This window comes from Schistocerca nitens, chromosome 10, assembly GCF_023898315.1.
Source record: "Schistocerca nitens isolate TAMUIC-IGC-003100 chromosome 10, iqSchNite1.1, whole genome shotgun sequence".
Taxonomy (NCBI): Eukaryota; Metazoa; Arthropoda; class Insecta; order Orthoptera; family Acrididae; genus Schistocerca; species Schistocerca nitens.
The window spans coordinates 79,605,627-79,631,113 of NC_064623.1; the positions used below are offsets into that span (position 1 = coordinate 79,605,627).

Genomic DNA, 25,487 nt, shown 5'->3' on the forward strand with positions numbered 1-25,487 from the left:
TTCGACCAGTCCAATATCACACTGTTACCAAAGTTTCTATCCTACAAGGGCAGCCGAGCGGTTCTAAGCGCTTCAGTCTGGTACCGCGCAACCGCTACGGTCGCAGGTTCGAATCCTGCCTCGGGCATGGATGTGTGTGATGTCCTTAGGTTAGTTAGGTTCAAGTAGTTCTAAGTTCTATGGGACTGATGACCCCAGATGTTAAGTCCCATAGTGCTCAGAGACATTTGAACAATTTTGAACCAGAGTTTCATAGTAATGTGAAATCTAATTAATGGTTTCAACCTTGCAAAGATAGTATACGAAGACTGTGAAATGCAATGGAAATCACTTACTTCTCCTGAAGGCATACGCATGTTTATTTATTAGTAAATTTCTTGGACATTCATTCGAATGATGTTGAAAGTTTGTTAGAAATTGTCGAAACGTTAGAAGAAACAGAAAATAAGTCTCGTGATTCTGTGAATTGTGGTTCAAAAGACGATTGTTGTGCTATTTAAAGCCCAGAACAGAAATAGAGTACCTTCCAAGCCCCCCCCCCCCCCCAAAAAAAAAAAAAAACATGTATAGTAACTGTTTCCAGTGTCGAAGAAAATCCTGTAAATTTTTTGGTTAAACGAAGAAGGAAGAAAAACGTTGCAGTATTTCCTACAGTGTAATTTACCAAAACAGCTGCGGTATTTTCCAACCAAAATAGATAAAATAATAGTATTCAAAAATTTAGAGCTGCTTGTATGAGTCAACAAACCGTTGCTGAGGGAGATCTACGAGACAGCACTCTGAATTGGAAGTGAGACGAACGTTACTGATTTCCAGGCTTCTTAATCAGGTTAAATGGATTCAGGAAATGATATGGGAAAGGAAGTCACAAAATTACGAAGTTTATCTCAAGTAAACGTGTAGCGGAGATGTCATAATAGGTAATACAACAGAGAAGTTCATAGCTCACGTGAAGACGAACCTTCTTGTTATCCTTTAAAAGCTGCGTATGAAGCCAATTAGTCAGGTTTCGTGCAAACCGTACCTTATTATTCCGAAAAAAAAAGGGCAGAGTCGTGCAATCGATGAATTCTACAGCACATTCGTATACGACAGTGGTAAGTATCAGTGAATTACTTTTTCTGCTACTTTATTTCTATCTTCAGGAACACGAAGGCAAATCAGTATTAAAAATTTTAAAAAAATGTTGTGTACTTGTAAAAGTCTTGTAATTGACAAAGCAAAATCTGGAAAAATGGGAGCGTACAATTGTAAATGTTACACGCGACACATCTTCTTATTAAATAAAAAAAGAAAAGAAACTCCTCCCGAACAGGCCATGAATGTCCAACGGTACCGATCGGTCACCGTGCCATCCTTAGCCCACAGGCGTCAGTGGATGCAGTTATTATGGAGGGGCGTGTGTTCAGCACACCGCTCTCCCGAACGAATGTCAGTTTATGAGACGGGAGCAGCTACTTCTCGATCAAGCAGCTCCTCAGTTTGCCTCACGAGGGCTGAGTGCACCCCGCTTGCCTACAGCGCTCGGCAGACCAGATGGTCACCCATCCAAGTGCTAGCCCAGCCCGCCAGCACTTAAGTTCGGTGATCTGACGGGAACCGGTGTTACCACTGCGGCAAGGCTGATTGCATCTTCTTACCGTTTGCAGAGAATAATTCATTGGTGTTTTAGGTTCTTGGCGTGGACATAACGACGCGTCTTAAAGACGACGACGGAAAGACTTTTCCGATTCCACTCAGAACTAATAGTGTGATTCAACCTCTCGGTTTAAAAATAATTCTGTCGTGAAAAGCATTTTCCAGCTAATTGTCAGACAGTATAATTTCCGATAGTTCTTCGTCATTTCAGGTTTATCAGCGGAACAGCGTTGTTAAACTTCAGTCATTTGTGCATTTTCAGTGCACATCACATGTTACGAATCTGATATATGCCTGATATGTAGCACAACGTGAAGAACAGTTGTCACAACCAGTTCTTACTCTACTCCAGCATTGTGTAAATAAAAATTTTATGGACTGTGGAGTGCCTGACTGCACTAATTTTTCTTTTGTCAGGTGTGCCTGGTGTAAGGAAAATGTTTCTCTCATCCAATAGACACTTCGCATTTTTCTAACGACTGCAGGGAATAAACAAGGAACAGTTTCTTTGTTAGTAAAACGTACATTATTGAAAATTTATCATAAAAATTATGCTACAGAAATTCTTATAAACTATTTAATGTTAACTAATTTAAGTCCCAGTTGACAGAAGTCGTATGCTAAAATGTGTATGTGAAATGTTATGGGACTTAACTGCTAAGGTCATCAGTCCCTAAGCTTACACTCTACTTAACCTAAATTATCCTAAGGACAAACACATACACCCATGCCCGAGGGAGGACTCGAACCTCCGCCGGGACCAGTCGTACAGTCCATGACTGTAGCGGCTGGACCGCTCGGCTAATCCCGCGCGGCAAGTCGTATGCGATGTAACATCATACACTGCCTTGATTTTCTTTCCTTTGGCAGTCACTTGTTTAACAACTACACCTGCAACAGTTTATCTGTCGACATAAACTGCAAGTTATTCGAAACAAATGATGATTTAAGACATTTTTGGTACGGTTTAAGTGTTTAAAACTCTCACTTGTGCGCTTCGGGTTTCGCGCTACGTGGCGCCGTGTTCTCTCGTTACAGTTGCGCCTGTTTATGCGCAGATTCGCGCGTTAGGCAGGAAGGTGTGTACAAACCGCTGTTAAAGCGGTTCTTCATGTAGCAAAAATAAATAACTTTAACATTTAAAAAATAATTGCAGTACAACTTAGCAGCTAAAATTTTGACTGTGCAATTCTTTCGGTGCTACAAGTGTCAGGGTAGGTTTCGACATGTCGGATTGGACCACTGCCTTGTTGGAGATGAGCATTCAAAGGCTCTCGTGGTAAATTTTGCATGCGATTGGGCCTTACCATTGTTTCTTGCACGAGTCCTTTACACTCTAAGCACATTTTCGTACAGTTCTGACCGTGCGATGTGACGTGTTTTCCTTGTTACTGTGCCTATAGCGCAGCTAAGGCGTTCTTCTGCGAAAGACCTCTTCCTCCACCGACAACACTCATTTCATTAGTAGCATATTTAAAGACCTCCCGTCTAATATTTTAAAAAGCAGGCTATAAGTTACACAACTTTACATGTAATAGTACATAATTCCATATTACCAGTAAAATTTGTTGTGAGCAATAAAACAAGGTCAATAACAATGGGTTACAAAGAAAATTAAATTAGTTGCAGGGAAAGGACGGGGGCTTAATATGATAAATGTTTGTAACTTAGAAGAAAATGATAGAAAAACAGGAAAGGGACGAGCTGCAAATTTTCTTTTGCTGTTAAAATGAGACAGAACATATAAATGATGGTTCGTTTAGCTGCTAATCTAGGTAGGAGGATCTCGGCAGAAACGTGGAACCCGTACACCTGCAGTACTGTGCAAAATTATGTCGTCTTATACACTCCTGGAAATGGAAAAAAGAACACATTGACACCGGTGTGTCAGACCCACCATACTTGCTCCGGACACTGCGAGAGGGCTGTACAAGCAATGATCACACGCACGGCACAGCGGACACACCAGGAACCGCGGTGTTGGCCGTCGAATGGCGCTAGCTGCGCAGCATTTGTGCACCGCCGCCGTCAGTGTCAGCCAGTTTGCCGTGGCATACGGAGCTCCATCGCAGTCTTTAACACTGGTAGCATGCCGCGACAGCGTGGACGTGAACCGTATGTGCAGTTGACGGACTTTGAGCGAGGGCGTATAGTGGGCATGCGGGAGGCCGGGTGGACGTACCGCCGAATTGCTCAACACGTGGGGCGTGAGGTCTCCACAGTACATCGATGTTGTCGCCAGTGGTCGGCGGAAGGTGCACGTGCCCGTCGACCTGGGACCGGACCGCAGCGACGCACGGATGCACGCCAAGACCGTAGGATCCTACGCAGTGCCGTAGGGAACCGCACCGCCACTTCTCAGCAAATTAGGGACACTGTTGCTCCTGGGGTATCGGCGAGGACCATTCGCAACCGTCTCCATGAAGCTGGGCTACGGTCCCGCACGCCGTTAGGCCGTCTTCCGCTCACGCCCCAACATCGTGCAGCCCGCCTCCAGTGGTGTCGCGACAGGCGTGAATGGAGGGACGAATGGAGACGTGTCGTCTTCAGCGATGAGAGTCGCTTCTGCCTTGGTGCCAATGATGGTCGTATGCGTGTTTGGCGCCGTGCAGGTGAGTGCCACAATCAGGACTGCATACGACCGAGGCACACAGGGCCAACACCCGGCATCATGGTGTGGGGAGCGATCTCCTATACCGGCCGTACACCACTGGTGATCGTCGAGGGGACACTGAATAGTGCACGGTACATCCAAACTGTCATCGAACCCATCGTTCTACCATTCCTAGACCGGCAAGGGAACTTGCTGTTCCAACAGGACAATGCACGTCCGCATGTATCCCGTGCCACCCAACGTGCTCTAGAAGGTGTAAGTCAACTACCCTGGCGAGCAAGATCTCCGGATCTGTCCCCCATTGAGCATGTTTGGGACTGGATGAAGCGTCGTCTCACGCGGTCTGCACGTCCAGCACGAACGCTGGTCCAACTGAGGCGCCAGGTGGAAATGGCATGGCAAGCCGTTCCACAGGACTACATCCAGCATCTCTACGATCGTCTCCATGGGAGAATAGCAGCCTGCATTGCTGCGAATGGTGGATATACACTGTACTAGTGCCGACATTGTGCATGCTCTGTTGCCTGTGTCTATGTGCCTGTGGTTCTGTCAGTGTGATCATGTGATGTATCTGACCCCAGGAATGTGTCAATAAAGTTTCCCCTTCCTGGCACAATGAATTCACGGTGTTCTTATTTCAATTTCCAGGAGTGTATTATTGAATGAAATACATAATGAATGATTGTGTATTTGTTTGTACTGTCTAAGATACAGTACTACGTGTTTAATCTTTGAAGTTCTTATGTAGAGCATACCCATTGCACTATTTGTTTTGCCATATCTAGATGTAGTTTCACATGTTGTATGTTTGTATTCACGACGCTATTTTCCTTAACCAGTGCGCCAAGGCGGAAACGGTGTCTCTGAACATGAAAGCTGTGAGAAGTATTCCTTTGATCTAATGATTGTCTTGTTGTTTAAATTAATTGTTTTTATTTACATTATTTAATTATCATATTTAAAGTGCAGTTTAGATACATGAACCAATCATGTGCCATGTCTGCTTTTCTTATAATTATCCCATTTACAAAAATGATTCAAATGGCTCTGAGCACTATGGGACTTAACTGCTGTGGTCGTCAGTCCCCTAGAACTTAGAACTATTTAAACCTAACTAACCTAAGGACACCACACACATCCATGCCCGAGGCAGGATTCGAACCTGCGACCGTATCGGTCGCGCGGTTGCAGAACGTAGGCCTAGAACCGCTCGGTCACTCCGGCCGGCTCCTATTTCTATATTTTAGGTATTTTACTCGTTGTATGGTGAGTCTGTGTCTCATGTTGTTATTGTTTGGGTCAGTCTCTGTGTCTGGATCTACATCAGTGTCTGTGACTGAGTTTGTGTCCTCCCATGGAACCTGTTGTTTCTTCTGTGTATCTGTTCGAGATCTGCCGAAAGGATTTTGTTGTCTATACAGCGATGAGCCAAAACATTATGACCACCTGTTTAATAGCGCGCTGTTCCACTTTTCAAACACAGTACAACAGAGATTCTGTTTGACCTGGATTCTACAAGTCCCTGTCTCGACTTCAGAAGGATGTGGTACCAGATGTCTACGCACGGGTCAAGCAATTCCCGCAAATTACGGGATGGTGCTTTGCGGGCACGCAGCTGCCGCCAGACGCGTGTTCCAGTGGGTACAGATCACGCACATATGCTGACCAAGCCATCAGTGTGAGTTCAGTATAATGCCCCTCAAACCACTGTAGCACCATTCTGACCCTGCAACACGAACAGCTATGTTTCTGGAAGGTGTCATAGCCGTAGGGGTTGACTTCATGCAAAAGCGATGCTGGCGGTGCGCACTAATGTTCACGTGGTTCACTGCTGTCGTGACGCCTTCGGTTACCTCCGCAGACCCCTTAGAAGCCCAACTCAACGTACCCCATAGCACGATTAAGCGTTCACAGGCCAGCATCTGGGGTGCGGTGCACGTTTCGTGCAGCCATTTGCGTGGATGACGGTATGCAAGGACCCAACCATCGACCTTGTGTAATAAGAAATGTGATTTATTTGACAGGCAACAAGTTTCTTTAGATCCATAGTGGAAACTCTGTGATGCTGTGCCGACTGCAGTCATAACTGACTATGTCGTTGGGCCAACAAGAAACATGTATAGGTCGTATGATGTGGAACTCCATGTTCAACAATGGCCTTTGAACGCTGTGCTCCAACTTATGCCTGCACCAGCATTGTACTGTGTCGTCAGATCTGCCACAGATCGCTGCCTATCCCAAATTACACAGTGGGGGGTCCTAATCTCTACTTTTGGTAAGGAGACGTGGACGTCGTATACCATAAGGACTACAAATTATTTCACCATCCTTCAACCACTTTCCATAGGTGCTCACGACAGTAGTACGCCAACAGGCGACCAACGTCGCGGTTTCGGAGATTCTCGTTTCCAGTCGCACGGCCACAACGACGTGCTCTTTGTCAAAACCGCTTATATCAGTGGATTTCCACATTTTAGGCCCATATCTTCACTGTGATGACGGCTCATTCGTCTCTCTTCCGCATACATTGTTTCTTTACTGCGTCACGTGCTACCAGAAAGCATTCAACCTCGCGGTGGGCAGTTGTCGTAATGTTCTGGCTCATCAGTGTAGGTTTTATGCAGAGTTCTCGAAACCTCATCAGCGATGTTTCCTAGAGCATTCCATTTGTCTGGGGTCTCCCTGCTCGCTCGCGAGTTGACGTAGCAGAGAGGTACGTACCGCTCCTGGGGCAGCGTGGTGGGCACGTAGGGCAGCTCGCCCTCGAACGAGTCCTGCAGCACGAGCCCCTGGCGCTCGCCGTCGCCGTCCGCCTCTTCCGCCTCCTCCGCCGCCGCGGCGGCCAACAGCGGCGCCGGCTCCGCCCCCAGCACGGCGGCCGCGACGCGCGCGAACTCCGCCTCCGAGTCGGACGACATGCGCTCCTCCTCCGTGCTCGCCGGCGCCTGCGCAACCCGCCACCCACCTCTCATGTCACGGCCAGTCTGAGCCGAGCGAAAACGAGACTTTCTAAAAATTACACACTGTACTTTTATCCTAGCATGTATCAGGGTTATGTGGTGACAGGAGGTGGTGAAGTCGTAGATGTGGAGAACCCCATAAAAAAGGCAATTGTTGGCTTCGTAGAACTGTATCCAACCTAGAGAAACGAAAGATTACATGCAGAACTAAAATTCGTATTTTAATACAAATGTGAACGCTGTTCTTCTGCGCGCTAGTGAAAAATTTAAAGTAGACAAAAACATAACACCACAATTGCAGAGCTTCGTATACAGGTGTCTTCGGTGCATAAAGGAATATCTGGTGGCCAGAAAAAAGAAGTAAACAAATCAGACATATATAGAAGAACAGATACGTGAAAGAAAGTGGAGATGGCTGGGGCACACATTGAGAAAACCACATGGGGAAATCGAAACGAAGGCTCTGGAATGGAATTCCCAAGGAATGAGGAACAGAGGTAGGCCTAGAGGTACATGAAAGAGGACGGTGGAAGGGGAAACGATGGAAGTTTAAAGACCTGGACGGAATTGAGAGAAATGGCCAAAGACAGATGACAAGGTCTCATGGATGTCCTAATCCCCATACAGGTCAAAGCAAATAAATGAACTCAAACGAAGAGTGGGAAATAGACAGATTGGGCATAAAATTTACCAGCGTGAGGCCGAGTTTTGTAAAAAAAATGATAATCGCTACAAAGTAATCACGGTGATTAACAAAAACTTAGTGTATTAAGAGGAAATTGAAATTTTCACGCTGCTACACGAGATGTCAGAGTTCATCTCTCCGAGGCCTACCTATTTTGCGCATAAAAAGTTACATCGAAGTGACATTTAACTCCCAATAAAAAAAGAGAAACATAAATTCTGAAAAAACAGTCAAAAGATTTGTTAAAGTACGAAAGAAAATAAATTAGAGAAACATTTGACGCACCTTTGAATGATGCTTGACGTGAGGTTCATCAAGCGAGGCACAGATTGAGAATTTAAAATTCATCGTTCAACTTAAAATCTTGGAATTTTAAAGAGTACTAGAGGATATTTGTCTGCTAGATTGTGTAGTATCGTTTGCTGTACATGGTTTCGAGCATCATTAAAGGTGCGTCAGTTGTTTCTCCAACATGTTTTATATTTTACTTTCAAACCAATCATTTAACAAAACATTTAACTTTTTTCAATTTTTTATTATAAATCACGTTATTGTCTACCTCAAAGCTACTAACATCTTTATTGTTCCAGTGTGGGGTAGTTTGGAAATCATTCAAGAATTCCGCGAAGATTCAGATTCTTAATATAACTTTCAAGAACGTAACTTAAAGAACGATAAAATTAGCATGTCTATACGATATAAAAAAGCTAACCCTAATTTGCACTTACGAATTTGTACGAATTCGACATCCAGAACTACGGCAGCCTGCGTTTCCCTGTCGTCTACCATCGGTATTACCCATAATATGGGCAAATTAAATATCAAAATCAGCTGTCGACTGAAAGTCCGAATATTGTCAACCCACGACCTTCGACCTTGTGAGCAGAAGAATACGAAAAGTATAAATTAACGCCGTCAGCGGACTTCTCTGCAGTTCAAATTATCACCTAAAAGACGAGTGGGTACTTTTACCATTTGCCTACTAAATATAAGGACGAAACGAGTTCTCAAATTGTCTTCGGTCGGTCTTGAAATACGTTTTGAAGTAAATAAGTATTATTTGAAATAACTGACGTTTTTGTTGCAAAGAGTCCATTTTCAAAATGTTGTTTTTCCATTTACAGGCTACTGTACTGTTTTGAAAACATACCATTAGAAAAGCGGCGGTTCCGCGCTAAAAGTTTTTATTAGGAAGACTTCTAATTTTTATCGAAAAGATAAGGAAATGTTATTCTAGCAGTAGTATGGCAATATTGAAGGGGCTCCATGACTGCGGAAAAAATGACGGCTGCAGGTTATCCTTGCCTTCAGCCATTCGCATTACGAGCACAGCAGGACCACGTCGGCTGATGTTACAAGACCATCACACCGTGGCCCCTGCAACTACTGAAAAGCCTGTTGCCCCTCTTCAAGAATCAGAAGTTTGTCCAGCCTCACAACAGATCACCCTCCGTACACCTGGAGTGTGGCTACCTGTATCTTAGCGGCACGCAAGCCACCACAGCTCGCCACGATCCATGGCTTATGAAATTTTTATCTTACAGAGAAATTCTTACATTTACTTTTATGTGGACATCGTTATATTTAACATGAGACAAAAAGGAGAGTTGAATTTATCATTGTAATCTAATGTTTGCATAGCAAACTTTATTTAACAATTTCCTTTTTCCTGTACGTTAATTTAAGTTTCAATTGCGCAAAGATTCCATTACAATTCTAAACTCGACTTTTTTCCTTCTGTTGTTAAATGCAACGGTATGCGCTTTAAACATTTCTGCGTAAGAAACCAGAGTGAAACTTTCCATCGTAAATATTCTAGATATAATTTTATATATCATCTGTGTAAGCCGCACGTCATTTTATCTGTCTCTGCAACATTCAGCTGTCACCTGGAGATGCCCACAAAAGCTGATTCGTGGCTAAATAAATAATATTTTCCGGAACACCAGGAAAGCATTTCCTATTTAGTATACAGTAATATTTTTTCGTTCATTTCTTTAACAAACTGATTAAGCGCTCACTTGAGCAAAAATGTTTTACCGCTGAGTCATTATCATTTGTCATCGGCGAAAGATGAAAAAGAAAAACAAAAAAACAAAAAAAAAAAGTTCTCTACTCTCTCTTGTCTGGTAGTAGTTTTATGGCACGGGCACAAGATAGGATTGCGTTCCTGTATGTACGTGAGTCCGCTCAAAAAAAATCTAAGTTTATAAGTGCGTTGCCTACATTTTTTGGAGTCCTAAAATCATATCAATATACCTTAGAAGACAGCCAGTTCAGCAGTCACTGAAAACTAAAAAAAAGCAGAACCTGTTAACATTTTTCTTCAAAAAGGTGTATTATATAGTTTCAAAGACGGAATGCCAGTACCAAATGTAAAGCAACTACGGACATTAAAGCGACAAATTCAATAAAGCTTCGGCCAGGTAACTGACGAGGGAACTTTCCCAAGTGTCAATAAGCGATCTTGATGAAACTTTTCGGGTGTGTAGAGGGGGAAGATAATGCAATAAATATTTTTTTAAATTGTGCCCAATTTCACTTTTATGGGGTAAGATAAGCCCCTGGAAGGTAATTTTTGCATATTAGATTTGGAGGGAATATCGTCCAGACGATGATATATAAAAATGTTTCTCTTATAAAAATTTATATGTAATTATCATTCTTGAAAACTTTATAAAGGAATTATGAAATAATTTGAAATTTTGCAAAATATCTCACCACCATTAATTAATTTGTTAGAACATAAATTAAAGAATCTTTCAAACTACATACATCCATGTGTAATAAAGCTGATTCCTGAAATACCATTTTTGGAAAATAAGCTGTACACAATGTGCTGTCAGAGTATTTTCAACATCCCTAATCAAAATATGTAAAAATTCATTATCGGTCTAATTATATATTTTACTTACATTTGTTTTTTGTTTTAAATTCCTATTTTTGTTTTACAATCTTTTTTGTTTTTGTTTTTTAATTTGCCATTGCACAAACGTGTATTTTCTTAATTGAAAATCATAATTAATTCATTATTATGATATAAAGTAATTTCAACAATGATAATTCGTAAATAAACGCTTAAAACATAACTTTTTCTTACACCTTGCACATAAAATGAACGAAATTTCTTCTTGTGATGTACTTTGCACGACAGAGAACATACGATAAAACAAAATTCAGCAGGAATTCAAATTATCGCAGGTGATCCTCTAAATATCCGGATTTGTATTAGGCAAATTTCTGTTCATTGGTAAGCCACGGCGAAAATAATTGATTACGTACTAGTGGCTGTAGCTTCATTATATTGGTCCTCAAGCGGAGATCGACATTAAAATTATTCATCAGAAGTAGATCCGAAACTCTTTTCAGAAGGTTCTTCCAATATCAAAAGCCATATATGTACCACTTCTGAACCTGTACCATCGAGGTCATTGGGATTACCAGATGAACAAGCTTCCTGTCCTACGGTATGATGGCCAAACTGTTTTTTCACACTCACTGCCCACCTACTCATAGTTTTAAAAGAAACTAAAGGTGCGTTTGGATCGAGAATTCGAGAATCTCTTTTTGAAGCCCCCATTGTGACAGCATCGAAATCTGGTAAACAAACGTCTGATCAGGTCAGAAGGTATTTGAAAGATGTTTCCTCCCAGTGAGGAAGAAAAATCTGTATTACTGTTAGATGCTTAGGTCTCTCAGTGTGAAAAAAAAACCTCACAGTCGTGAGATGTATATGGATTTGATGTTGGAAGAACTTTGTGAGAAGATTTTTAGATTTAGTTCTGTTGAGTAATTTTGATGTAAATCTCCGTTTAAAAAACAATATAATTAAGCTGTAGTCATTAGCACAGAACCAAGTTTTTTCATCAAGGCTTATCAGTGTACTGAAATGGTTCAAATGGTTCAAATGGCTCTGAGCACTATGGGACTTAACATCTATGGCCATCAGTCCCCTAGAACTTAGAACTACTTAAACCTAACTAACCTAAGGACATCACACAACACCCAGCCATCACGAGGCAGAGAAAATCCTGACCCCGCCGGGAATCGAACCCGGGAACCCGGGCGCGGGAAGCGAGAACGCTACCGCACGACCACGAGCTGCGGGCTGTACTGAAATATGCTTGACACAAATCAGGATGTTTTTGAGATCACCTGTCACAAACTGAAATACCGCTGAATAGTGTTTTATCTTGTGTTCTCTGTCGTGAACAGTATACGCTTAGTACGCGAAGAAATGTGTCCATTTTACGTGCGTGGTGTAAGAAAACGTTATGTTTTAAGCGTTTATTTACAGATTATCATTATAATAATTATTTTCTATCATAATAATGAATGAATTATTATTTTCAATTAAAGAAATACACATGTGTAAAAAATGAATGTAGAACAAAAATAACAATTTAAAATAAAAAGCAAATATAAGTAAACTAAATAACGTGACTAATCATGAATGTTTATACATTTAATTGGGTATGTTGAAAATACCCTGACAACTCATTTTGCGTAGTTTATTTTCCAAAAACGGTGTTTTAAAACTAACTTTATTATGCATGGTTGTATGTAGCTTGAAAACTTCTTTAATTTATATTGTAAAAAATGTTTTCATTTTTCAGAATTAATTAATGGTGGTGGGATATTTTACACAATTTCAAATTATTACAAAATTCCATTATACAATTTGAAAGAATGTTAATTATGTATCAACTTTTATACGAGAAGTATTTTCTTATGTATCATAGTTTGAAGGATATTCTCTCCAAACCTAATATGCCAAATTACCTTTCAGGACGTGTCGCATCCTTTAAAAGTGAAATTGGATCCAAAAAAATACGGATTGCATTATTTTTCCCCGTTTACACACCCACCAAGTTTTAACAAGATTATTTATTAACACTTGGTAATGTTCCCTCGCGAGTCGTAGGCTGGAGACACGGAGGTCAGACGGAGGTAAACACTTCCACCTGTCATTGAGCGAGAAAAAATGCATTGCATTACTTACTGAGCGCCCCTCATAAAAAAAACGGATTTTAGCTCATATTTTCTCGTATTCTGAGTTGACCACCAAGCCACTCAGAGTGCTGCAGAGTGGTGGTGGCTCACCTGTGCTGGGAGGACGGCGCTGCCAGCCGGGGAGGCCTCCTCGGAGAGCGCCTGGTGGGCCACGCTGCAGCCGCCCAGCTGTATTTGCCCACCGCCTGCCTCCACGTCCAGCGACGGCGGCTTCACCGCGTCAGGTCCAGCCTCCGGGGCACACTCTGGCTGCGGCTTCGGCTGCAGCTCCACCACTGCCACACTCTCCGCCGGCCGCACCTGGGGCAACCAAAACACACCAAACCGCTTACCTCTCACTGTCTGGCTGACACTGACAACTCAGGCATTAAACAAGTCCACGACCAAACGTTAGTTTCTCTGCAAAAGGGCAATATGGCGCTGCATTTCTCCGAGGCAGTTCTTCTGAACCTGGGAGTGGTTACTCCGTTATGGGCAAATTCTGTGAGGGGTAAAAACCAAAAGTGATGTATTAATCATATACAGTTGATGTTCCTGAGTCACACTGAGTCTCACTTTCATCTATGATGTAGGCTGAAGCAATGAAAAAATTTTGTGCCAGCACCAGGATTCGAACTGGGGTCTCCTACGTACTAGGCATGTGTGCTAGCCACTGCGCCACACTGGCACAGCAGTCACCACAACTGCAATTCCTCTCATTGCTGAGGTGCTATTCCAATACTGGATAACCTATGCAGTACTGATGTGGGTCTAGAAGAGGAATAGGAGTGGGCTGAGGCATGAACTGGAATTTATATTGGTGAGGAAGACATCTTAGGATAATCTGTGCAGTTGGGGTAGCCACAGTGCCAGCATCGCACAGTGATCAGCTCTTCTGCCTGTTAAGCAGGAGACCCACGTTCGAATCACAGCACTGGTACAAGTTTTAATTCATTGCTTCAGCCTACATCATTATTATAAAAACAAAAGGGTTCAGTTGTGTTTTTGGTCGTTTTGACCAGCAAGAAGTAGTAGTGCGTACTTCTGGTACATTGTCACACGGTACAGGGGCAGTTTTGTCTCACAGGGTTGGAAACACTGAACGCGCCTAACATCTGATCTGAGATGTTGAACAAGGCCAAAGTAGACTACATTCAGCTAGAAGCTTTAGCTACCATAAATTTCAGCAAATTCTTTCTCCTGATTGATCACAATGCAACAGATAAAACTGCACGAGACACTGAAGTAGAAGCTGAAGCCCAGAATTGTGAGGCCACATACAGGAGTCAGCCCGCCCCTGGTCAGTGACCTTCGAGCTGAGTGGACGTCTACAGCTTCTGAGCAGTGCCCTGTGATGAAACATGGCTGGTAACCAAGAAGAACAGCAGCGCGATCCAGTGCCAATTACAACTGCCAGTCATTGCCGTCACATCAGATAATTCGGCGTGGCACACTAACGCTGAGCCTTCCGCAACTGTCAGCACATGGAAACAGTGTTTAACCGTGGCAATCCAGCTTGTGATCGTTTGGCCCGCTGGCCAGTAAGTGACGCCCAGTCTGTGTCCGTCTGCTCCATCGCCATAACTCTGCCACTACCGGGCCGCAACGGATGAACTTCTGGCTGTGTGTCCACCTGGGCAGGCAACACTGCTCCAGGTGCGACCTCCTCGGCTTCACTCGCTATCACCTGAGTCCAGCCAATTCAGCGCACTCCATTGTGTAGCAACTTGTATGTCTGTCTCTCCAGCAGTTACCTCGCCGGCCGCTACAGCGTCGAATATTACGCGAAGAAAAAAATGCACGTGACTGACGGAACTAGCAGAATGAAATAATTAAAGACTTGTTGTGTTCCTTCTCATGTATGTCTGTTGCCAATTCTCACCAATTGCGTGGTGGAGTTGTATAAATGAGTAAAGAAGCAATAAAGAAGAACCATATCCTCAGATGGACACGCCTCTGCAGACGTCCACATAGCCATCTTTGGTAGAGAAAACAGGAACACAGCCCACACGACCGACTGAACATTTTTTCATGTTACAATAAGCTGCTGACTGCTCTTTTTCATCCAACGAAACATGTGCCTGCTCGCATAACACACAAGCTGCAACGTTGGTCGCTATTTCTTTCCAATTCCGTACTACACTACGGCACAACATGCTAACGCACCACTCTGACTCGGAGAAATAATACGGAATTCGATGCACCCGAAACTTCCTGTTTTAAAATTGATCAATCTGATTCGCAAGCACTGTAAGCTTTTCCCTCAGATGGTGAGCAGATCCAGCAAGCAACTGTATGGGGACAATCACTCCGCTTGCTCACGTATTACATGCAGATGGGTTGGTTTCGAACCCTGAAATCAATTTCACATTCAGTACTGCCACATTACAGTGCACAACTGAACACCCTTTCTCTTCACTCGCCGCTTCAGGCTATGTTAATGAGACCATTAAAATCTCTGACATTGTGTAATTTCATTTGTATAAGTACCTGCACCTGGTTCTGGGGCCCAGGCTGGATCCGCCTTTTACTTTCGACGCTGAGGTGCTATTCCAGAACCTGGAGAACCTCGACAACAATAATGCTCATGCGTGAGGTCTAATTTAAAGTAGATTGGAGCAGCAGCGAGAATTTGGATCGAGGAGGCAGCTGTGCCAGGGTAATGCGTGCTGTTGTGTGAACCGCTGTGCTAAGGTGGCTTAGTGGCCAATGCGCCTACCTACATTATATGATCAAAAGTACCCGGATACCTGGCTGAAAATGACTTACAAGTTCGTGGCGCCCTCCATCGGTAATGCTGGAATTCAATATGTGTTCGTCCACTCTTAGCCTTGATGATAGCTTCCACTCTCGCAGGCATACATTCAATCAGGTGCTGGAAGGTTTCTTGGGGAATGGCAGCCCATTTTTCACAGAGTGCTGTACTGAGGAGAGGTATCGATGTCGGTCGATGAGGCCTGGCACGAAGTCGGCGTTCCAAAACATCCAAAAGGTGTTCTGTAGCATTCAGTCCAGGACACTGTGCAGGCCAGTCCATTACAGGGATGTTATTGTCGTGCAACCACTCCGCCATAGGCCGTGCATTATGAATAGGTGCTCGATCGTGTTGAAAGATGCAGTTGCCATCCCCGAATCGCTCTTCAACAGCGGGAGGCAAGAAGGTGCTTAAAACATCAGTGTAGGCCGTGCTGTGATAGTGCCACGCAAAACAACAAGGGGTGCAAGTCCCCTCCATGAAAAACACGACCACACTATAACACCACCGCCTCCGAATTTTACTGTTGGCACTACACACGCTGGAAGATGACGTTCACCGGGCATTCGCCATACCCACACCCTGCCGTCGGATCGCCACATTGTGTACCGTGATTCGACACCACACAACGTTTTCCCACTGGTCAAACGTCCAATGTTTACGCTCCTTACACCAAGCGAGGCGTCGTTTGGCATTTACCAGCGTGATGTGTGGCTTATGAGCAGCCGCTCGACCATGAAATCCACCTTTTCTCCCACCCGCCTAACTGTCATAGTACTTGCAGTGGATCCTGATGCAGTTTGGAATTGCTGTGTGATGGTCTGGATAGATGTCTGCCTGTTACACATTACGATCCTCTTCAACTGTCGGCGGTCTCTGCCAGTCAACAGACGAGGTCGGCCTGTACTTTTTTGTGCTGTAAGTGTCCCTTCACGTTTCCACTTCACTATCGGAAACAGTGGACCTAGGGATGTTTAGGAGTGTGGAAATCTCGCGTACAGACGTATGACACAAGTGACACCCAATCACCTGACCACGTTCGAAGTCAATGAGTTCCGCGGAGCGCCCCATTGCGCTCTCTCACGATTTATAATGACGACTGAGGTCGCTGACACGGAGTAACTGGCGGTACATGGCAGCGCAATGCACCTAATATGAAAAACATATGTTTTTGGGGGTGTCAGGATACTTTGGATCACATAGTGTAGTTTTCTGGAGACGCGGGTTCGATTCGCGTCCTTGGTACAAATTTTCACTCACTGCTTCGGTCAATATACTTGTAATTATTTTCTACTTTTTGTCTTATATGCGTGAAATATTTTAGTCGATTTCAAACATTTTGACAAGATTACCGCAGAGATATGATAAACTTGATTTTTGTTTTCGTGTACCTTCACCTGAGTCAGACAATATATAGCTTTCTCCAATCTCCTTAATAGACGATGAAGGTAAAAATGAGAGAGAATCAATCTAACTCGGAGACTTACCAGCAATTATTGTTCCTGCGTACTATTAGCGACTGTAACAGGAATATGGAGAAATGCAATTTTGATAAAGTACACTTCCACACACACCAGAGAAGGAACGAGTTCGTATTGGATTGACAACCAGTTCTGAGCTAACTTGAAAGTTTGAAGTCTGTAGGTCATCAGGAAGTTAGTTTTTGAAACAGCTACATAATTTGTACCGAACAGACTGTTGGACCAAAGGACAACTTTTAAAGATGCATACAAACTAGGCCAATGAAGGGCAACGAAAGGAACACGACTGCTTAATTGGCCTAGATTTGCTTAGTGTGTATGGCCGCAGATCGGAGCCAACGAAGTGGTTCGGTACGCTTGTGGTTATATGAAAGCGTTGGCGGTGGGTTGGCCTTGTGTCCTCTCTGCAAGTGTGGACGCCGGATCGAATTATCGTTGTTTCTGTAGCGAGTTGCTCCGTGTGAGTGTAATGGGTTGTATTTATTGTGCCGCCGGGGTGGCCGAGTGGTTCTAGGCGCTCCAGTCTGGGACCGCGCGACCGCTACGGTCGCAGGTTCGAATCCTGCCTCGGGCATGGATGTGTGTGATGTCCTTAGGTTAGTTAGGTTTAAGTAGTTCTAAGTTCTAGGGGGCTGATGACCTCAGATGTTAAGTCCCATAGTGCTCATTTGAACCATTTTGTATTTATTGTATTTAATTGAGTATACAGTGGCATAAGGAGACAACATTAAACTGACGAAGTTTCAAATGGTTCAAATGGCTCTGAGCTCTATGGGACTTAACATCTGAGGTCATCAGTCCCCTAGACTTAGCACTACTTAAACCTAACTAACCTAACGACATCACACACATGCATGGCGGAAGCAGGATTCGAACCTGCGAGCGTAGCAGCAGCGCGGTTCCAGACTGTAGCGCCTAGAACCGCTCGGCCACCCAGGCGGCACAATAAATACACACCCATTACACTCACACGGAGCAACTCGCTACATGATGGTATGGGGTGCCATTGCTTACACGTCTCGGTCACCTCTTGTTCGCATTGACGGCACTTTGAACAGTGGACGCTACATTTCAGATGTGTTACGGCCCGTGGCTCTACCCTTCATTCGATCTCTGCGAAACCCTACATTTCAACAGGATAATGCACGACCGCATGTTGCAGGTCCTGTACGGTCCTTTCTGGATACAGAAAATTTTCGACTGCTGTCCTGGCCAGCACATTCTCCAGATCTCTCACCAATTGAAAAGTCTGGTCAATGGTGGCCGAGCAACTGGCTCGTCACAATACGCCAGTCACTATTCTCGATGAACTGTGGTATCGTGTTGAAGCTGGACGGGCAGCTGTACCTGTACACGCCATCCAAGCTCTGTTTGACTCACTGTCCAGGCGTATCAAGGCCGTTATTACGGCCAGAGGTGGTTGTTCTGGGTACTGGTTTCTCAGGATCTATGCACCCAAATTGCGTGAAAATGTAATCACATGTCAGTTCTAGTATATTTGTCCAATGAATACCCGTTTATCATCTGCATTTCTTCTTGGTGTAGCAATTTTAATGGCCAGTAGTGTAACAATAACAATGCGGGAGCGATCTCGAAAAGTTATCACAGCCATCTGTAATTCCACCTGGGCGAAACCCTTGTCCGCGAGCCCCCGGTTTGGTGAGGGTGCGAGGCCGAAGGCCTACGCGTTGGCGACCGACGTTCGGTCTAGTTCATTGGCTGTCGGCGGTCGGCGTTTGCTGGCCTATCGTGTACAGAGGTGGGAACGCGAGACTCGCCTGCGCGGTGTCGGGCTGTCGGTCCCGCCTCTCGGCGGTGCCGGCGGGCTCCGGCAGGTCTGCGGGCGGCGCGTCCAGCGGGGGCCTGGCCTGCTGCTGCTGCTGCTGTTGCTGCGGCTGCCCCTCCTCTGGCGGGCGGCGCGGCTTCAGCTTGCGCAGCTCGCTCAGCCGCTCCTCCTGCTCGCGCTCCGACCGGAACGGCGTCCGCTGCTGGCGCGGCGGCTCCGCCGGCGGCCGCTCCGCCCCCGCCTCCCTCTCCTCCGCCTGCTGCTGCTGCTGCTGCTGGGACTTCTTGTGCGGGGGTGGCGGGGGCGGCTGCTCGGCGGCTTCGGCGGTGGCGGTGGAAGCGGCAGCGGCGGCCCTGTTGCAATAATTCCGTCACGTGCAAACAGGGGCGGATCCAGGGGGGGAGGGGCAATGGCAATTGCCCCCTCCCCCCGCGCTGGTGCGTGACCGATCTTTTTTCTTCCGACTGCTTTAGGGGCTGATTGCGTCGGCCTATCTAGTATGTTTTACTTGAAGATGTAAACAATGGCACGCATTGTGATGAAACAATTCAAAAAGAGACCTTGAAGGCTCTTCCATTTAGTGAATAAACTACAGAAGAAACAACTATACTTACGAATAAAATGATAATATTCGCTGAGGCATGAGCGATCTGTGTCCCTTTTTTAGCACTTTCCCTACAGTGCGTATGTAAGATTTTGTTTCTAGTGGCAATTTGCAAAGAGATGGTGTTGATAATTAAGCGATGAACACAGAACGAATACTTGAAAATATTCTCATTAGTTGCAATTAGTGAGAACCTTACGACAGTCCCTTGTATTCTGCAATTGCACGTTTTCGATCTGGATGAACACTTCTCCCCCATTTTGGCTTTCTTCTCACTTTTGATGCGGAATGTGAACAAACATTAATTAGCCAAATGTAATAATGTACACGAAAATAACGTCTGTGGATTCATTTACAATCCATTCTCTCATACAGTAAGAATATAAATGTTACGGTCAGCAGATTCAAACAGATACTGACGTAATTAACAATATAAGATGATTTCCTGAACACAGTCAAATACCCTATTATAACTTTTCGCAGTCGTATCGTCATTGCTGCGTATAAACACATGCGCCAATTCGATGGCAACATTCTGTCATATGAAGGCAATTGGTGAACTAATTTCGAAGATTTAAGAATGGAAACGAGCATTACCATTTTTATAGATTATTTTACATTAGAAGACAAACAGGGAGTTTTTCAAGTGCACGTGTCGTATTTGAAGAATATTTTTTAGCTAATGCAGTAAGTTATTTCATTAAACACACTTAACACATAGCGATACACAATTAAACTAAAAGCAGAATATATATATATATATATATATATATATATATATATATATATATATATATATATATATATATATGTGTGTGTGTGTGTGTGTGTGCGCGCGCGTATATAGAGTATTAATGCTTTTATTTGGAATTAATTTTTTGGAAGGCAGGCACCAAAAAATTGCCCCCCCCCCCCCCCCCTGACCGAGATCCCGGATCCGCCCCTGCGAGCAAACAAGTATGTTAGACTTATAGAAGCGAGTATGAAAAACACAAAAGGTAGAGTACGCGTGGGGAAATTGGAGTCAGAAGAAATTTAATAAGGAACGGACTTAGCAGGGAGATGCCCTGTCACCGCTACATTTAAATTTAGTCCTAGAATATATTGTACGAATGGCAGCAGATAATTCAGAGGGTGTGGAGTTAAACGGAAATATTAAGATATTAGGGTATGTAGATGATCTAAACATCATTAGCTATAGTAAAGAATCTGTAACAGCAAATGCGAAAGCGTTAATCGAGGCTAGTGAAGATGTAGGTCTAAGGATAAGTGAAGACAAAACTAAATACCTGGTTACTACTAGATTGCCTACAGCAGTAGATCAGGAAATGTTAACAGTTGGAGACATGCAGTTTGAAAAAGTGAACACATTTAAGTATCTAGGCGTGGACATCACTTCGAGAAATGAGATTGAATCCGAACTGAAGAAGAGATTACGGGCGGGAAATGCGTGCTACTTCTCACTGAATAGATTACTTTCATCACGGATATTGTCTAGGAATTTAAAGACTAGAATATACAAAACTATTATTCTACCAGTTATGCTGTATGGGCGTGAGACTTGGTCTCTCACTGTGCAAAATGAAAAGCCGTTTCGAGTATCTGAAAACAAAATTTTGAGGACAATTTTCGGAGCAAAAACGGATGACATTAGCGGAGAGTGGCGAAAATTGCACAACGAACTCTCTTGAAGCCCTGACATAATCAGTATTATTAAATTACGTAGGCTGCAATGGGCGGGTCACGTGGCTCGAATGGATGAGGGCAGGGCAGCACGCAGAGTACTGGTAGTGCACTTAGAAGGGAAAACGTCCTGTGGGGAGACCGAGGCGTAGATGGCAGGGCAACGTGAAGGCTGATTTGAGGAGCCTAGGTATTGAAGGGGAATGGAAGGAAATAGCCCAAGACAGGGACACATGGCGAAAATACGTTGCTGCGGTAATGGACTCTCGAGTCCGGTATGACCAGTGAACACACACGCACGTGCGGCAGCAGGCATTGATGCGAGAAGATTCAAAAATTGGAAATTTTAATACCAGAAAACTTCAAAAGTGGCAAAAATGCCACCGATTAATGGTGGAGAATGTTGTACTAGTGTCCCTGAGAATATATGACGTATTTTGGTTGGCGTTTCAGTCTAGTGGCTGATCTGGTTGGTCGGTTGATTTGGGGTCCCTTCAGATGGAAGGATGGGGAAGGTAGATCGGTGTGTCCTTTGAGACGAACCATCCGAGCATTGGCCTGAAGAGATTTAGGGAAATCATGGAAAACCTAAATCACGATGGCTGTACGTCGGTTTGAACCGTCGTCATCCCAAATGCGAGTCCAGTGTGCTAATCACTACACCACCTCGCTCGGTCTGGTTGTTGATTTTAGAATCACACGAAGAAAAGGCATAGTAGACACCACTTTCCCGCATTTCCTACACTTTTTATTGTTGTTAGAAATTTGGTTGTGTTTTGTGCAGCTTTTGCCTTCTACACATTGAAGTGCTGTAAAAAATATTAATGGCGAACAGAAAGTCTATGTTTACAGACTGTACAGTCCAGAATGAGTATGCCAGCCAGGCGAAACAAAAATTGGACATGAGCAGAAGGCTGAGCGATGTTGTGTGCAATCATCTACGCTGTGAGAACAACTCACACTAATTGTATCTGTTGGCACATGTGAATTAGACCGAGCAATGGTCCGATTGCCTAAATTCGATGCTAATTAACTCGGAAATGACGCAACATACCCAACTTTTTCTTAATAATTATTTCTCAGTCCAACCTACCGTACAACGCCCTGTTTCTGAGCACCATATACAGGGTGAGTCATCTAACGTTACCGCTGCATTTTTGTATGGTTTGTATTAACCAATTACACTAGCCCCTCTCCTCACGTTCGGTCTGTGGAATCGATTCGTCAGTATTTGATGTGGTTTACGAAATATATCCAGCGGTGATGTTAGGTGAATCACCCTGTATATGTAGTCGAATTAAGTCGGGTGATGCTGAGGGAATTAGATTAGGAAATGAGTCACTTAAAGTAGTAATGGAGTTTTGCTATTTGGGGAGCAAAATAACTGATGATGGTCGAAGTACAAGGGATATAAAATGTAGACTGGTAATGGAAAGGAAAGCGTTTCTGAAGAAGAGAAATTTGTTAACATCGAGTATAGATTTAAGTGTCAGGAAGTCGTTTCTAAAAGTATTTGTATGGAGTGTAGCTGTGTATGGAAGTGAAACATGGACGATAAATAGTTTGGACAAGAAGAGAATAGAAGCTTTCGAAATGTGGTGCTACAGTAGAATGCCGAAGATTAGATAGGTAGATCACATAACTAATGAGAAGGTGTTGAGTAGAACTGGGGAGAAGACGAGTTTGTGGCACAACTTGACTAGAAGGAGGGATCAGTTGGTAGGAAATGTTCTAAGGCATCAAGGGATCACCAATTTATTACTGGAGGGCAGCGTGGAGGTTAAAAATCGTAGAGGGAGACCAAGAGATGAATACACTAAGAAGATTCAGAAGGATGTAGGTTGCAGTAGGTACTGGGAGATGAAGAAGTTTGCACAGGGTAGAGTAGAATGGAGAGCTGCATCAAACCAGTCTCTGGACTGAAGACCACAACACACACACACATATATATATATATATATATATATATATATATATATATATATATATTATGAATTAAGGTCCCCCACACAGTTTTCCCGTCTGTGTGTTTATAGCTTTTCCCAGGATCTGCTGTACCGACTTCGGTATAGTTTTCTCTGATAGACAGATTGATTCACGAGAAAGGTTTGTGTATCTCACTACATTTTAAAAACAAGTCGACCGCGCGGGGTAGCCGTGTGGGCGCGTTGTTCACGGCCCGCGCGGCTCCCCCCGTCGGAGGTTCGAGTCCTCCCTCAGGCATGGGTGTGTGTGTTGTCCTTAGCGTAAGTTAGTTTAAGTTATGTTAAGTAGTGCGTAAGCTTAGGGACCACGACCTCAGCAGTTTGGTCCCATAAGACCTTACCACAAATTTCCAACAAGAAGTCATCCAACCGTACGTCCAATTACTTAGTGCTACACGTGCAAAACCAGGATGGGTCACAAGTGTGCGTGTGTGTGTGTGTAGAACATATTGTTATTAGTTTGCGTGTGAGCTATTTATAGAATGATTTTCTCGGTACAGATATTTCATTACAGCAGTAGCATGTAAAGTGCATGCATTACAGTAACCACAGAAGAAAACTTTCTTTGGTGTTGTGTACTCTTGAAGTAATACAAATTAATTTCATACACTGGTAACTAATGTTGTACTATGCCTCGTGGTACAACCATCATCATCATCATCATCATCATCATCATCATACATTAGTACATGTGCAGGGTAATTTTTCAGCTTTGACATGAAGATCATCGGAATATTCTTTCGTGCATTTCTATGTAATAAAGTCTAGTGGGAACCCTCTTATTCAATAGTTTATTTGTTTGCATTATATTCAGAATTAGCGGGTAATCTGCTACAGGGTCATTATTCATTTTTGTTCTGGCAAGCTGTAAATGGAAGGAAGAAAAATTAGAGTTTAATCTTATGTCGACATTGGGCCATTAGAGAGGAAGTGCTGTCTCGGATTAAGAAAGGATGGTGAAGGAAATCGACCATGGCGTGTTCAAGGGCATTTGCCTGGAGTGATTTAGGGAACGTGCAGAATAAATAAATCTGGAGGGGTGGACAGGGATTTGAACCGTTGTTCTCTTGAATGCGAGTCCAATGTGCCAAGCGCTGCACCACCACGCTTGGCAGCAAGCTGTGGAGCCTTGTGCAAGGGTAGAGAAGGTGCTCAACCAAACAGGAGCTGCTACTGAAATAAGAAGGCAGAGCTTACTCCCCCCCCCCTCCCCCGCGCGACAGCTAGTAACCTCACACATGGCGGAAAGCGATGTAAGCAGTTACTCCTTACCTGGGAGTGTTGTAGAGAGAAAGTGGGGTACGCAGTTACTGGTCATGGGGAATTACAGTACCTGTATTTAAAAACGTGTATAGGAACAAGTCAAATATAAATACAAATAACCATAACCAGTCACATTACGAAATTCTGTTTATTTGATTAAATTACTTTACGAAACTTTTCAGGCTCGTCTTCAGATGGGGCTGGGAGAAGTAGCGTGGTGCAGGCTGCTGCCTATGTGACAACAAGATAGGGAAACACTTTAATGTACCGCCTTGAGTAATAGTTATACGACAAGTTGTGTCGAAAACCGAATTTATTTACTTAATCTGGCAGTGTGCGGTATTGTTATTAACATCCACATGGCACCTTCGATTTTCATTACCTTTCGTTCACAAAATTAGTCAGTATTCACTATAGACACCTTTCACTACAAATCCGCTAGCTTCCAGCATGTGTTATACAACTGATGTATGCTACAGAGATCTTCGATCGAATATGTAACATCTTTACCTTGTAAACAGTTCATAGTGTACGCTGGTATAGACCAGCGTTAACATGAATGTTGCCAAAACAGTTTTACAGTAATTACAGGTTAAGAAAACTGCACCTGGACAAAACTTTAAATTAACTCCTGCTCTGTCTCTATTCTTATTTTTACAAGGCCTTCAGTTGTCGGACATTTTGTTAATTTATTCCACGAACGTTTTCGAATCTTAAAGCTTCAGCTTCAGGTCCCACAGAATAATTTTGGGTACGGAAATGTGTGGCAGTCATTGATGGGTGATCACACCCACATGAACCAAACGCATGGGAGCGTATAATCAGCAACCAGGATGTCCTCCCGGACAGCGCGACACGGAAGTGACTACTCATGGAGCTTGAGACTCCGAAAGAGGTGGTAGAATAAATTAAGGAAAGCGGGTCTTTATTCTATAAATACGTTCCTCAGTTGCAGATGTTCACCTGATCAAATATTTTGCTTGAAATATTGGATTATAGTAAACACAGATTTAATTTGCTGCAGCAGTTTATTTTTATATG

The 25,487-nt window shown here is 43.7% G+C and overlaps 1 protein-coding gene across 1 annotated transcript in view; it reads right to left on the reverse strand.

Annotated features, from left to right (window-relative positions):
* Nucleotides 1-25,487, reverse strand: part of LOC126209891 (serine/arginine repetitive matrix protein 2) — a 690,162-nt gene that overhangs the window by 101,343 nt on the left and 563,332 nt on the right. Inside the window, exons 12-16 of the mRNA XM_049939014.1 lie at nucleotides 23,792-23,933; nucleotides 18,904-19,218; nucleotides 14,382-14,576; nucleotides 13,001-13,210; nucleotides 6,974-7,047 (exon numbers count right to left, since the gene is read on the reverse strand). Of these exons, the coding sequence (XP_049794971.1) occupies nucleotides 6,974-7,047; nucleotides 13,001-13,210; nucleotides 14,382-14,576; nucleotides 18,904-19,218; nucleotides 23,792-23,933 (936 nt within the window). The remainder of the gene's footprint in view (nucleotides 1-6,973; nucleotides 7,048-13,000; nucleotides 13,211-14,381; nucleotides 14,577-18,903; nucleotides 19,219-23,791; nucleotides 23,934-25,487) is intronic.